At 37.9% G+C, this 14,904-nt stretch overlaps 1 protein-coding gene across 1 annotated transcript in view; it reads left to right on the top strand.

The window, feature by feature from the left end:
• Positions 1-8,303: 8,303 nt before the first annotated feature.
• The window catches only part of TMEM30A (transmembrane protein 30A), a 38,651-nt gene continuing 32,050 nt past the window's right edge, over positions 8,304-14,904 (top strand). The window contains exon 1 of the mRNA XM_042939183.1: positions 8,304-8,752. Coding sequence (XP_042795117.1) covers positions 8,516-8,752 — 237 coding nt within the window. The 5' untranslated portion in view covers positions 8,304-8,515. The remainder of the gene's footprint in view (positions 8,753-14,904) is intronic.

Here is a 14,904-nt window from a genome sequence, read left to right as displayed (position 1 = left end):
GGAATGGTTTTCTCCTGTTTATTATTTAAAGATCAAAAAAGCAGGCAAGGATGATGTCTAAACAAAGATGCTTTCTATAGGAAAGTTGCAGATGTTAGGGGTCTTACCCAAAAAGCAGCTCTGTGGCCCCTTTTTGGGGGAGTGGAGCCCTTTGGTGCACATAGTTTAAGAGCACTGGCCAAAAGTCGTCGTCTGTTTGTTTCGTGACTTCCCAGGAGAAGGAAGGTCTCAAGCTTTCTACCATATTTGCTTAAATAAATTTGTTCCCCTTGAGCCCTGGGCTAGAGTTACTTTTTTGTTTTTAACTGTTTATTTTTGAGAGAGAGAAAGCAAGAGCAGGGGAGGGGTAGAAGGAGGGAGACATAGGATCCAAATTGGGCTCCGTGCTAACAGCAGGGAGCCAACATGGGGCTTTAACTCATTAACCTTGAGTGAGATTGTGACCTGAGCCAATGTCAGAAGCTCAACCGACTGAGCCACCCAGGTGCCACTAAAGTCACTCTTAATGAGCACCAGCCTATTCTCCTGTACACAGAAACTGGAACAAGTTCCCCGGGCTCCATGCATGTTGGAAATAGGGTACATTGCATCATACTTGTTTTCTTTTTTTTGCATATCATTAAAATTTACTTTTGAAATTTGTATTTAACAGTATCCCACAGAACCTATAAAAGATGTCAAGCTTTGAGACCTCCCCTCAATTCCCTTTGAGATCAACCCTCACTGACTGCACAGTTCCAGGGATAGCTACCTGATCCACAGATAATGGTTGGGTCCCAGTTCCCTGGAGTTCCCAGATAACTTTTTTTTTTTTTTTAAAGATAATCAGTTCTTCTTTAATTTCCCCTGGAATTATCTTCAGCATTTCTTTCAGAGATAAGCATCTCTAAGAAGAAAATATTTTTTTCCTTTCTCTTCAGTAGTCCATTTTCCCATTCTTATATTGCCTTATATTGACTGGTATTGGTGTACAAAGTTATTCTCCAGTTGGCCTGTAAGCTTCTTAAAGACAGAACTTGCATATTCCTCATAGTGAATCTAAGATACTGTATAAATGTTTGCAAAGGGCAATATAATTCCTTCTAGGGAGAGGCCTTTTCCCACTTTTCTTCCAGATGCTCTATCTCCTTTTCCCCAATCTTCACAGACCTTTTCCATGACCATCATCATTCTCATTTTTAGCTTCTGGCTCCTAGGACACATTTCTTTCTCCTCTTTGACAGCAGGATATATTTAGTCAAAGTGGCAGGGTGTTTTGTAGGCACCCAATTACTTACTTAACCCCAAAGTGTTGCTCCTCTAGGAGTAGTACCTTAGCCAAAGTATTCTGTGCCAGATCTTCCTTACCAAATTATTCTGCCTGCTGATCCTTCCCTTGTAGAAACCTCTGTGCCCACTGAAGGTTTTAGATGCAGAGTATTAAACAAGACTCTCCATCACTGATCTTAAGGGAAGATAGGCTCTCTGCAAAGACAAAGGGCTTTCATCTTATCAGACTACCATATGGCCTATGCCATTTTAACAAGAAAAGTGTGTTCAGTCATTTTCAATTCACAAAGAGGCCAAGCATTCGTTCCCACATGGAGCGTCGTTGCAAGTAGATAAGTGGCACAAATGGACTACATAAGCTAACAGAGTATTTCCCCAAAATGGAGGGTACCAGAAATCTTGGTTTCCAGGGAAATAACCTAAGCCCCTGAGAAAAAGCACATGATCAGCTAGGGTATGGAGTCCTGCAAATCATTAATAATGAGTGTAGTATAAGGTTCAACTTTCTCTATGTTCTTTTATTTTTGATCCTATTCTTTCCTGCATGGAGAGCCATAATGTCACTCAGGCCTTAGGACCCACTTTAACAGTTTAACAGTCCTCACAGTTTAACTTTTGACATCACAAAGAGGATGAGGTATGGCATCTCCTGTAACTCCTTGTGCATACATCCTATATGGCACTGACCTCTGTATTTTTCAGTTGTTTGTTGCCAAGATGTCTCTTCCACTAAAATGTGAGTTGAGCATAAGTCAGGTTAGTTCAATAGGATTTACTGAATACCTTTAAGACCTTGGCATTTTTCCAGGTGCTGTAAATATCGAGACAAATAAAAAGTCTCTGACCTTGAGCAGCTTATTATCTAATAGCAAAGACAGACAAAAACATATTTTTCTGTACTACAGTTAAGTGCAAGAATAGAGGTATGTACAAGTTGCCTTGAACTCAGAGAGAAACTCTTAGCTTAGCCATAGGGACAAAGAAAGACTCCTCAAATTGGCTACTATCTTGCATCTTGAAGGATGAGTAGGAATTAGTTAGCAAGGCTGCTTCAGCAGAAGTGGGGTCTGAAGTGGGGGAGCAATAGGTTGGACAGGTTAGGAATTGAAGACAGTGAGTACAGATTCTTCTCAGAAGATTCAGTGAAAATAAAAAATGTTGTGAACAGTCTGTTGAACCCCTACCTTGTCCCTCACCATGCACTGGTCAGAGGGAGGTCCTAGGAAGTCTTGGCTATTTGTTGTCATAAATATTTAGTTCCATTGACAAAAAAAATTGTTTCACTTCTCAGCCTCAATAGAAGTTGACTTCCACATTTAAGTTAATTTTGTGAAAGTCATCCTTCAAAAATATGTTAGAGCTATTTTAAAGAAGTGACCCAAGTGTTTAAAAAAACAAATAATAATGAAATGCCTGCTAATTCTCCCTCCCCTCAGACTTCCCATAATTTAAAACCTGGAAAAACAGAAAAATGTAGTTATGTCTAAAAATAGTCCAAACATGATTTGTAAGAGGTTTTTTTATTTATTTTTGAGAGAGGGACAGAGCACGAGTGGGGGAGGGGCAGAGAGAGAGGGAGAGACAAAATCCGAAGCAGGCTCCAGGGCGACTGAACCACACAGGCAGCCCAAGAAGTTAAACATTTCCCCCCTATCTTTCTATTCTCATGGAGTAATAAGTCTCTTCCTTCTTTTGACTCTCTCCTTTAAAAACTAATTTCACTATTATACATATAACATCTGTCAGTTGGCCGCCAACTGAGAGATGGTAATGTCATATTTGAAGGAAAGACCTTATCTATAATTGATGGCACCTATTGGAAAATATATCCCATGGGATGTAATCAACTGAGAGAGTCTATACAGTGGAAGTCATAAAGTCTAAAATCTTACTAGGGTTATATTTTTTCATTTAAATAAAGTGTGGAATTATGAGAAATGAAACCTTATTTCCTTCCCTAAACAAAGTTCTTAGGCTGTCTACTCTTTCTTCTAATGAGACTAACCATTAAAATATTTTGTTTGACTGTGTTTCTGACTACTATGATTATTATTCATGAACTTGCAAAAGCTTTCAGCACAATGACCTCAGGCTAACCAGATCTCTCAGTGTGAAAACAAAAGAATTTTCTTAAATGCCTAACTGAAAACGTTTAATAAATACACAACAAAAAAGGCAGGAAGAAGTCAACTTTAAAAGTAGTAATTTTTCAGTGTCAGTTGGAATCAATTTCTGATGCAATAAATATAACAAATTAATTTATTTTACAAATTCTATATGATCTTTTTCCTAAAAATCTTATCAATTACGAATGAATATTTAGTCCCACCAAAGTTCTCTAAAGTAAGCTGCCATTAACTGAATAGAAAAAAATTTTTTTTGCTTCAAAAATAAACAAGCAAAAATACTACACAGTCACTAAAAACAATTCAAACCACTTCCAGTCTCTAAGAACTTTCTCTTAAATTCATGCTGGTAAAAATTATAGCACATTTCTTAGGTCTCTTTAACTTGAGGTCTTGGAACATTGTTATGCTACACATGGGAATGAAATGGCTTAAATATGGCTAGAAGCTAGAGAGCTAAAGCAGACTCAAATACTCAAAAGAGTCTAATGAGCAAATCTGGCACTTTGGCTAAAAACAGTAAGAAGCCCAGTTTCAGTTTCCTCTTCTTAATTCTTTAAATTACTCAATAATTATTCAATATTTTTTACCTTAATGTTTCTGGTTAACTAGTTCAGTAACTTGAACAGAGCAATTGAGCTAAAAAAAAAATATTATAAAACTACCCTGCCAAAGGCTATTTACATACATCTTTTCAGATCATGGGGTTTGACTGCTTTATTGTTTTGGATTTACTTTTATATTTGGGCTTATGCAATCATTGCATACTTATAACAATGATCTGGTAGTTGGCATTAATCAAAATCATTTAGCCACATAAATTCTTTTACTAGGAATCAGCAAATGAACAATCATTTGAACAACACAAATGTTATCTAAATGTATCAATACCCACACACACACACACACACACACACACACACACACAGTCATACCTACAGTGAGAAATGCATATACTGGTAATCCACTATGAGAACAACCACTGGCTTTTGTTACCCTAGAAATGCTGACTAACATTTTCCTTTAAGAATTTCTACTTTATGCGGCACCTGGGTGGCTCAGTCGGTTAAGCGGCCGACTTCGGCTCAGGTCATGATCTCTCGGTCCGTGAGTTCGAGCCCCACGTTGGTCTCTGTGCTGACAGCTCAGAGCCTGGAGCCTGTTTCAGATTCTGTGTCTCCCTCTCTCTGACCCTCCCCTGTTCATGCTCTGTCTCTCTCTGTCTCAAAAATAAATAAAACGTTAAAAAAAAAATTAAAAAAAAATTTCTACTTTATCATATTAAATTAAAAAACAAAAACAAACAAACAAAACCTACCTGGTAAGGAGTATCATAAAACAATGTGTAACTACGGAAATTATAAAATTGAGTCCCCTAAAATAATGATGTGGATATAAAAAAAATGTTAGCTCGGTAAAGCAGCATATTGTGACGGCACAGTACAAGGAGGAAAAGGAACTGTAAGAGCAGAAACCTCTTTGACCTTGGCCAGAGCAAGTTCTTACTAGACATGTGAAGAAAAGTAAAAATGAACTATTGGGACTTGATCCAGAAAAAAGTCTTCTGCACAGTGAAGGAAACAATCAACAAAACTAAAAGGCAGCCTGTGGAATGGGAGAAGATATTCGCAAATGACATATCTGATAAAGGGTTAGTATCCAAAATCTCTAAAGAACTTATTAAACTCAATACCCAAAAAACAAACAACCCAGTTAAGAAATGGACAGAAGACATGAATAGACCCTTTCCAATGAAGACATCCAGAGGGGCTAACAGACACATGAAAAGATGCTCAACATCACTCGTCATCAGGGAAATACAAATCAAAACCACAATGAGATATGTCACACCTATCAGAATGGCTAAAATTAACAACACAAGAAACAACAGGTGTTGGTGAGGATGCAGAGCAAGGGTGACCCTCTTGTCCTGTTGGTGGGAGTGAAAACTGGTACAGTCACTCTGGAAAACAGTATGGAGTTTCCTAAAGAAACTAAAGATAGAACAATCCTACAATCCAGCAATTGAACTATTAGGTATTTACGCAAAGGATACAAAAGTACAGATTCAAAGGGGTACATGCACCTCAATGTTTATAGCAGCATTATCAACAACAGCCAAATGATGGAGAGAGCCTAAATGTCCATCAACTGATGAGTGGATAAAGATGATGTTGGTGTGTGTGTGTGTGTGTGTGTGTGTGTGTGTGTGTGTGTGTGGAATATTAGCCATCCAAAAAATGCAATCTTGCCATTTGCCATGATGTGGATGGAGCTAGAATGTATTATGCTGACCGAAGTCAATCAGAGAAAGACAAATAACATATGATTTCACTCATATGTAGAATTTAACAAAACAGATGAACATACAGGAAGGAGAGGAAAAAAGAATAGAGGGAAACAAATCACAAGAGACTCTTAATGATAGAGAACAAACTATGCATTGACAGAGGGAGGTGGGTGGGAGATGGGCTAGATGGGTGATGGGTACTAAGGAGGGCATTTGTTGTGATGAGCACTGGGTGTTGTATGTAAGTGATGAATCACTGAATTCTACTCCTGAAACCAACATTGCACTGTATGTTAACTAACTAGAATTTAAATTAAAAAAGGAAGGAAGGAAGGGGGAGGGAAGGAACTCTTAAGGTTATCATCAAGAGATTTTGAAAAAGGAAAATGTAAGGAATCTAAGGAAGCTTTCAGTTTTACAACTGTTTCAGTCAAAATAGAATTTCTAATAAGAAAAAAAAAAGAGACAAGTTGTTAATCTTTACTATGACAAACACAACTGAAAAAAAAAAAAAGCAGATAAACATATTGCCATCATTCAGATCACTAGAACTGATAGGGAAAAACCTGTTATAAGATGGCCAACAGGACCGATAGGGGAATTGCAGTCCCTGCCTGAAGACTCCCCTTCTGGGTTCTTCTTCCCACCCTGCTCGTGGCTGGCGCCAAATTACTACTAATGAAGAATGTGGAAGTAACAGACTATCAACTGTCCCCTCTGTTGATGCTCTCAACTCAGACCTCTGAAGAATGATCTCTGAGCCCACCGGTGTAAAATAAACCTCCTGCCTTCCAAGATATCCAAGTGTAGCTTGGTTCTTCCGTGGGGTGATCCAGACCAGGTTCCGTAACAGAACAACAAAAATCTTAGGGCAAAATAACTGACCATTTACACAGAATGCTGAAATAGCAAATCTCTTAAGGAACTATGACATTTAGTGGATGTGATAATATAGGCCAAAACGGGGAGAAAAAAAATGTGCCTCATACTTTATATTTTTGCAGTATGTCTAATATTGTTATACACAGTTTTACTAACTGACAGAACTTAGCGAAATAAAGGTATTCCATGCCTTCTCCATTAACTGTGATAGATGAATGTTTTCCATTTGAGCCTTAGGTTAAAAGTAAACTTGCATAGATCAAAACAAAATAGACCCACCTATGTCAATAGGGCTAAGAATTTGAGAGATAATGGATGTCATATAAGGGCAAAACCAAGCAAGCCAATTATCTGCCAGATCTTAATTGGCTCACATCTTGAGACTTGTAGTCATTGTGAAAATGTATTTAATTTTAAATTATGAGGCCCAAAGACTCTTTTCATTTCCCCTTCCTTGGCTTACCTTACAAAAGGCATAAATACAGACAAAGCCTGACAGATAATAAAGTTTGGGTATTTGTTTTCGGATACTATAATTTACTTTCTGGTTTCGGTTTCAAAGACTCCAATATAATGTGACTTGTATAAAATTAAAAAAAAAAAAATTGGGGCACCTGGGTGGCTCAGTCAGGTAAGCATCTGATTCTTGATTTTGGCTCAGGGCATGATCTCACTGTTCCTGAGATGGAGCCCCTCATGGGGACTCTGCGCTGACAGCTTGGAGCCTGCTTGGGATTTCCTCTCTCAGAATAAATAAACTAAAAATCAAAAACAAAAACAAAAACAAATATATGCTTATTGCAGGAATTGTGGAAAATACAAAAGTGCAAAAAACAGCGAAAAAGTATCCTCCATCCAGTCAATGGATATTACCACTATTTACTTTTTAGTTGGGCTTTATACTATTTAGGTGTAATTTAGTTATTTTTTATATCAGGAATATTTCCGAGGGTCATTAAGTACTCAGCAGTTTTAAGGTGTCTACATAGTATCTCATTTTATAGTGTTGCCATAATTCGTTGAGGTTTTTTTATTAACAGTAAAATAAAAAGCTACAGCTTATTACAAGAGACTTCTTAAAGTGCAAAGGAGAAACGCAGACACAGAAAATAAGGTAAAAGTTAACATAAAGACCATTAATGGAGGAGAAAATAGCTTAGAGGTAAGCTAAAAGCGTTCACCATCTGGTAGGATTTATTCTTACAGTACAATAGGGTCACTCATCACGCATCTCACTTTAACGTTTACGTTTGCGCCTTGAGTAGAGGTTTATATATTTAAGAGAAAGTCGCGGTTTTATAACCTAAGCAAATACTGCCAATCCCACCAGGCTTGGTGTGGTCTTTCAAATGCTCGGATACCCCTCTGAGGGCTTCGAGGCAAGACAAAAACCTGTTTGGCGCCAAAGACACCAGAAAGACTTCAGCAGCTCCAGGGCTGAGGAAGGTGATTTGGGCCCAGTGGGCTGGACTTGCGTCCCAAAACGGCCCTCGCCAAGATAACCACAGCAACAGTCAGGTGAGTGAGAGCAGAAGCTTCGGCCCGAGGAGCTAAAACAAGCGTACGACGTAAGCGTCGAGACCTCTTCGCTCCCAGGGCGGCGCGGGCGCAACGTAGATCCACGCTCTGGGGGATTGAGGCCCTCACTTTGTCGTCACAGGGCAGATGATCAGGGTGCGTCCGCCTCTTCCCTCTCCCTTCTACCCTCCTCCCCTTTCCCCTCCCCTTGTCCCTCAGTCTTCTCCCTCCTTCCTCTCTCCCTCCCTCTGGCGTCCCCAGCCGACTCCCGCTTCCGGTCGGCGGCAGTCTGCGGAAGGGTGTCCCGCCTCTTCCGCCTTTACAGAGGAGGTGGCGGCGGCGGCGGCGCCTGCGCGTCTTCTGTCAGGGTCAGCAGGCGGGTCCCCTGGGTGGTCCACCTGCGCTTCGCGGAGCCGCGCCGTGGGGGTCGATGGCGATGAACTATAACGCGAAGGATGAAGTGGATGGTGGGCCCCCGTGTGCTCCTGGGGGCACCGCTAAGAACCGGAGGCCGGATAACACGGCCTTCAAACAGCAACGGTTGCCGGCTTGGCAGCCCATTCTTACGGCTGGCACGGTGCTACCTACCTTCTTCATCATCGGCCTCATCTTCATCCCCATTGGCATCGGCATCTTCGTCACCTCCAACAACATCCGCGAGATCGAGGTGAGGGGAGGGAGCGGCGGTGGGAGTTGGCGCTGCTCTGGAGCGGGGTCCTCCCGGTCCGCTCCACTCCAGCCTCAGCTCCCTGGAGGTTGACAGGCGGGCTCCGCCCTCCCCCGCGTCTTCCCTCTCTTCTGTTTCTTCTTTTTCTTTCTGTGTTGCTTTCTATATTTGCAGTTTTGTCCGAGTTTCCTCTTGCGATTTACAGGGTTACGGACGGAATGGATGTTTAACGCAGGGAGTGGGTCAGGTGAAGAACGCCCGCCCCTTCAGTGCGTGGTTTGTGTGGTTCGGTCGGGGTTTTCGCCTCCAACGGAGGTTTAAAAAAAGGGGGTTGGGGGGAGAAGTTAGATCTGGATGTAACTCCGGAAGAACTGATGTGGTCAGAGTCATTACTCGTGTAGGGATTACAGAAATTAACACGTTGGCCATTGTTAGGAAAGGAGCCAGAGTCATAGAGGTATTGATGATTTTTATGTAAAGTTGTCGTGTTATCAGGTCACATATTCGGACACGTAACCGAAGTGCGCACAGAAGTTTTCATTTGGGGCTAATAAATGCTCTTACTTGTAAGGCATGATATAGGTTAAAGGTAACCAGAATCTTCAATTCTGGTTTGCTTTTAAACTACGCTTAATCACTGTGAAATACATCGCTCTAGTCCCCGCCCCCCCCCCCCGAATTTAAATTTGGAAAAGAGTCAAGGGCTATACGCAGAGAATTGGTTGTACACTATCTACTGAACATTTTACTGTTATAAACATGACATAGAAACTTGGGAAAGCATCTTGACTGTCGGAGCCGTATCATAGTATCTTCATCTATCTGTAGTGGTGAAGATAGGTTGATACTGGAATGTAAATGCTTTGTAGAGATGCCCTGTATTAAAATCTGCCCATCCTCTTGTATATCGAAGGGTATAGTTATCTGTTTGGAAGGGCAAGAACTGGTATCTTCTCATGATTCCTTCTGTTCTGTTAGGTTATGCCATTTTTTTTTTCTAATTTCATTAAATACTTTAAATATGTGCATGTGATTTAATGGGTCTTTCAGAGTAATTTTATTTCAATTAATGGAATAGGAACAAAGATACCTATTTTATGGTATAATTTACGATGTTACTTCTAAAGCAAAATCAGTTTGTCTTTTAATTGTACAGTGCTCACTTTGATGTTAATAATACTGAGAATAGTATCAATAGCATAGTTTTTAAATGTTTTACTAAAAATTCATTTTTGTTTAGTAACAGGAGAAAGTGCTACAGTATGTTTCTTCAGCATGTATTTTTGTTTTATCCTTTTTACCTCCCTAAGTGTCCTGCATATGTAGATAGTACTTGTTCATCCAACCACAGTAGGATCACACATATTAGGATCTGAGCAAAAACAGTGTAATGCAAGGGCCCATGGGCTCTAGGTTGGAGTTAGGCAGAGGTGGGTTAAATTCCAGCTCATCTACTAACTAACTAGCTCAGTTTCTTGGAAAATTTAATGTCTCCAAGCCTAAGTTTCCTCACCTGTAAAATAGGTGAATGATGCCTCTCTTCTAAAATACGAGAATTAGAAACAATATAGGTAATATTCCTGACACTAAGTTTTTACAATAAATAGTTCCTTTCAATATGTTAATCACTGATCAGGAAATGAGAAATGGAGTCAGAGGGATTGATATTTGTCACTAAGCTATCAGAGTGTTGTAAAATTAAGACAAAAACCTAGATGTCTTGATTCCCAGCCTTGATCTTGTACACTACACTACAATCCTACTGCAATGTTCATAGTTAAGTAGAAGAAAAGAATTTAACGTTAGAAATTTGATCATTTTACTTAAACTTAAGATAATAAGATGAAAGTAGCAATAATTTGGAATTTTATATGATGGGTATTTGCTAAATTATCAGAACTTAACTTCTGTTAATGTTTAATATACTATGAAAATAAATATTTACTTTCTTTAAAACTTTTGGGTTCTGAAATAAGTAAGCAGTTGTTGAAATGGAAATTTCAACTAACTAGCTCTCATATATGTGATTCTGAATCACGGGGGCTGAGGAGTCTCCTGCACCTTGGTCTGATGAAAAGGGCACTGAAGATTCAAGGCATTAGAGTTGAGGTCTCAGCTCTGTTACTCTCTAGATTGTGATCATAGGCATACTTTTGAGTCGCAGTTTCTTTTTCTTGAAGAATCAAAAGATTCAGACTAGGTGATCTCTGAAATGCTGTTCAACTCTAAAAATCTATGACTTCGAGCTTTAACATGATTTTTAAAAATGCTGCATATTTGAATCGTATCACCTTTAGAACCAGATGAAATGAAAATTGGTAATGATTAGGAATTTTGTACCAATGCTGATAGTTGTGTAAATAGAATTTTAAAAATTAACTTGGCTGTTAAATATGTAGAAAATTGGTTCTGGACTAGAACCAATGTGAAATATTAGAAAAACTAGGGAACATTCCCAAAACATACATGCTTGTTTCTGCCAGCTCTCCACCTTTTGTTAGCCACTAGTTTAGGTTAAAATATGTTGAGGGTTATTAAAAGTAAATGGGTAATGAGAAGTTCTTGCCAGTCTCTACACTGTAAGTTGTTCACACCTCTTTAGCTTATTTCCTCAATTTTGAAAATTAAAAAAAAATTTTTTTTAATGTTTATTTCTTTTTGAGAGCGAGGGACAAAGTGTGAGTGGGGCAGGGGCAGAGAAAGGGAGACGAAGAATCCGAGGCAGGCTCTGGGCTCTGAGTTGTCAGTGCAGAGCCCAACCTGGGCCTTGAACCCATGAACCGTGAGATCGTGACCTGAGCTGCAGTGGGACACTTAACCGACTAAGCCACCCAGGCACCCCTCAATTTTGAAATTTTAAGAACTTTCTTTGCTGTATTACATCAAATTACTAGGCCAGAGGAGACTTGTCAAATAAGAATGCTTTTGTAATTTAGCTTAAAGTGCTGATAAGATCAGAAATCCATATTTTTGAGACACAAAAATCGATGGGTCTTTACCCTTCTCCCAGAAATGTTATATTAAAAAATTACTCTTACAGAGCACATTGGACTCCCCTGAAAAGGGTATAGAAAAGATATTTTTAAATTTTAATGCTTCTATGTGGCAGTATTATCTTCCCAGCTCCATCCTGTTAGGTTTGTATATCTTGTTTAGTTGGGTTTTAGATTTTCCACAATCTAATTCAATGAAGTTGTTAGAAAACTAAAGTTGTTAATTTTATCATTCATAAGAAAATATTTTAAATATTTAATATCTCAACATTAAGGTTTAATATCTTCATTTAATATTAGCAGCAAGGAATGAATATTTCCTTTAATTTGGCAGTTGTAGGAGTCAGTCACATACTTTTATGGCAAAAATAATGATTTTCTAGTCTTGGGACCTTGTTGGTGAGGCTGAGATATTTCTTGAATAGAGTTAACTTGAGAAAGGTAGTGAAGTATTCTTAACTTTTGCAAAGGTATTTATCAGTGTGAAGTTATATTGTTTTAAATTAATGGTTAGAATCAGATGAAGACATTTTTCAAAGTAATATTCAGAGTAAATTTAAAAACTAAATATTTACTTCAAGTTAATATTACCAAAAGGTTCAAGATAATGTTTTCTTTAACTTTTAGTGGAATAGGACCCCTCCCACCCACTACGCCCTTGCTGCCAGCATGTTTGATAGAGAAATTCCACCTCTCTTCTACTTTATCTTATGTCATTTACTGCCCTCAATTATTTAATTCTGGTTATTTTCTGTTTCCCTAATTTCTGATAAAAATATTTTCTATCTGTTGTTTGTACTCCTGTGTAACTTGGATTCTTACATAATAAGAGTTTTAAGATGATTAGATTTCTCTTCTGCATTTAGCATTATTCTTTGTGTATGCTTAACTTACAGCTAAGAGTCAAGGAGGAATAAGTTGCTGTGTAGAAATGATTGTTAAAGATAAGGCACTTTATGTTAAGAAGTTTAAAATTTTGATATTCAAATGAATTGCAGCTGCTTAGAAGCTGACTCTTGGAAATTAAGAAGTTTGTAGTGTTTTAATTTGTTTCTCAAGTAACTTTAGTACTTAGAGCAAGATATGACAAAGTAAATATGGCTGGCCCAGACCATTTTGTAAAGCTCAAGAACTGAGAATGAATGGTTTTATAGATGAACAATTGCAATTGATTTGATGATAGGGAACACTAATTTTGGACGTCACTTACATGAAATGTTACCCCTCCCTCCCCCAAATAATTCCATTCTTATTAGTAGACCTGTATTACCAAAATATTGTATGCCATTGTTATTATTATATTTTGAATTTCATCAATAAAAATTTGTGCAAAGTTGTTTTCTTTTGTTATATAGGAACCTACATAATATCCTTGACCTTGCTTCTTGATTTGCAAAGTCCAGAGTGTTTACTTTCTGGCCCTTTACAGAAAAGAATTTCCTGCCCTTGACTTCAAGTTTTAAAGAAACATACAGGCAAATTTAGCATTTGTTACAAAAATAGCAGTGTTTAATTTATACATTCTAATCCTCAGTAATCTTTCAAGGTAGGTATAATGATCCCTGATAATTGCTTGTGTTCAGTCTTCTTTGTACACATTTAATAGATGTATAATACCTTAGCTAAACTTAACATTAATCTTGACTCAGGTGGTATCATTTTTCATTTTTTTTGTCACAGTCAGATTAAGTTCAAGCAAGGTAAAAAAAAAATTGCTTTTGAAATTTTTACTTTGAAGAAAGGATTTCAGATAAATTCTTTAGCATGTAATTATTAGTTCAAAGGGGTACTTAAAATGCCATTAAAAAAAATTAATCTAATTAATACCTACAATGATTTACCTTATTACTCAGCATTTTGTTGGGTGACCTGTTTAGGTCTTAACATTGATTTCCTTTAAGACAAATTCACATTCAAAAATGGAAGTTTTCCAGTCCTTCTTATATAGTGTAAATACTGCATGTCCTTCAAATTCCACCTTTCCCAGCACATTAAATTCAGTTTGTTTCTTAGGAATAGGATGTATTTTTAGAATTACTAAGAAGAAGTGGAAGTTTGATTTAGAGGAACAATTATAGTGGTAGCAAAACAAAGCTGAGAAATATGATAACTCTTAAACTAATCTAGTCATCTACATCTGTTGTTCTGTTTTACCTCTGATTCTTTTGTGTTTTGTATTTAAGCTAATGGGCAGGTCTACAGTTTATCATTGTATTTTGTACTGTGCTTTGTATGCTTTTTACATTTAATATTAACTTTTTAAAATAGGGGAACTGTATGTAGTTCCTCTTCCCCCAGTAGCCTCTTTCTTTCTAGGATAAGTTATGGACTATTGTCTTTAGTATAAACCTTTTCCCTACCTTTATTGAGGTATATAGTTGACAAATAAAAATTGTATGTTTTAAGGTGTTCAGTGTGATGGTTTGATATATATATGTGTGCATTGTGAAATGATCACCATAATTAAGCTGATAAGCACATCTGTCACCTACAGTTACCTGTTTAAAAAAAATTTTTTTTTTAGTGTAAACACTTTGTTGAGAACACTTAAGGTCCACTCTCTTAACAAAAAGATGTGAAATGACAAGTGTTGGAGAGGGTGTAGAGAAAAGGAACTCAGTGGAATGTAAATCGGTACGACCTTTATGGAAGATCCTCAAAAAATTAAAAAAGGAACTACCATAGGATCCCACAGTCCCACTACTGAGCATGTATCTAAAGGAGATGAAATTAGTATCTGAAAGAGATAGCTACACTCCCATGTTCACAAACTGTGTTTATATCCAACAGATTTTATTACAATCTGGACATTAGGACAGGCTACCCTTGAATTTTAGCTGATAAAGGACATAATGGGTTTTGGTGGTAAAAACTCTATAGGCTGAATTAAATTTATCAGGAGTTTTAATTGATATTGAGCACATTCTGTACACAAAGTGCTGTTCTGGATATAGTGCATGTTAGAAAAATGTTTGTGGACAGGGCCTCTTAATTTTTTTTTTTTTTTTTTTTTTGCTCATGCAGAGAGCCTGTCTTAAGGAGCCTAGAATCTTTTGGGATGGGGGGGGGGGGGCGGGTAGATGAGATTATACACCTAAAAGGAAAACTAAGCATTGCTAGCTGAGTGGCACAAATAGAATATGCCTTAATATTTCAAAG

The sequence above is a fragment of the Panthera leo genome, chromosome B2, assembly GCF_018350215.1.
Source record: "Panthera leo isolate Ple1 chromosome B2, P.leo_Ple1_pat1.1, whole genome shotgun sequence".
Classification (NCBI taxonomy): Eukaryota; Metazoa; Chordata; class Mammalia; order Carnivora; family Felidae; genus Panthera; species Panthera leo.
Note: the sequence above shows the minus strand (reverse complement) of the source record. Positions and strands in the feature narration are given on the sequence as shown.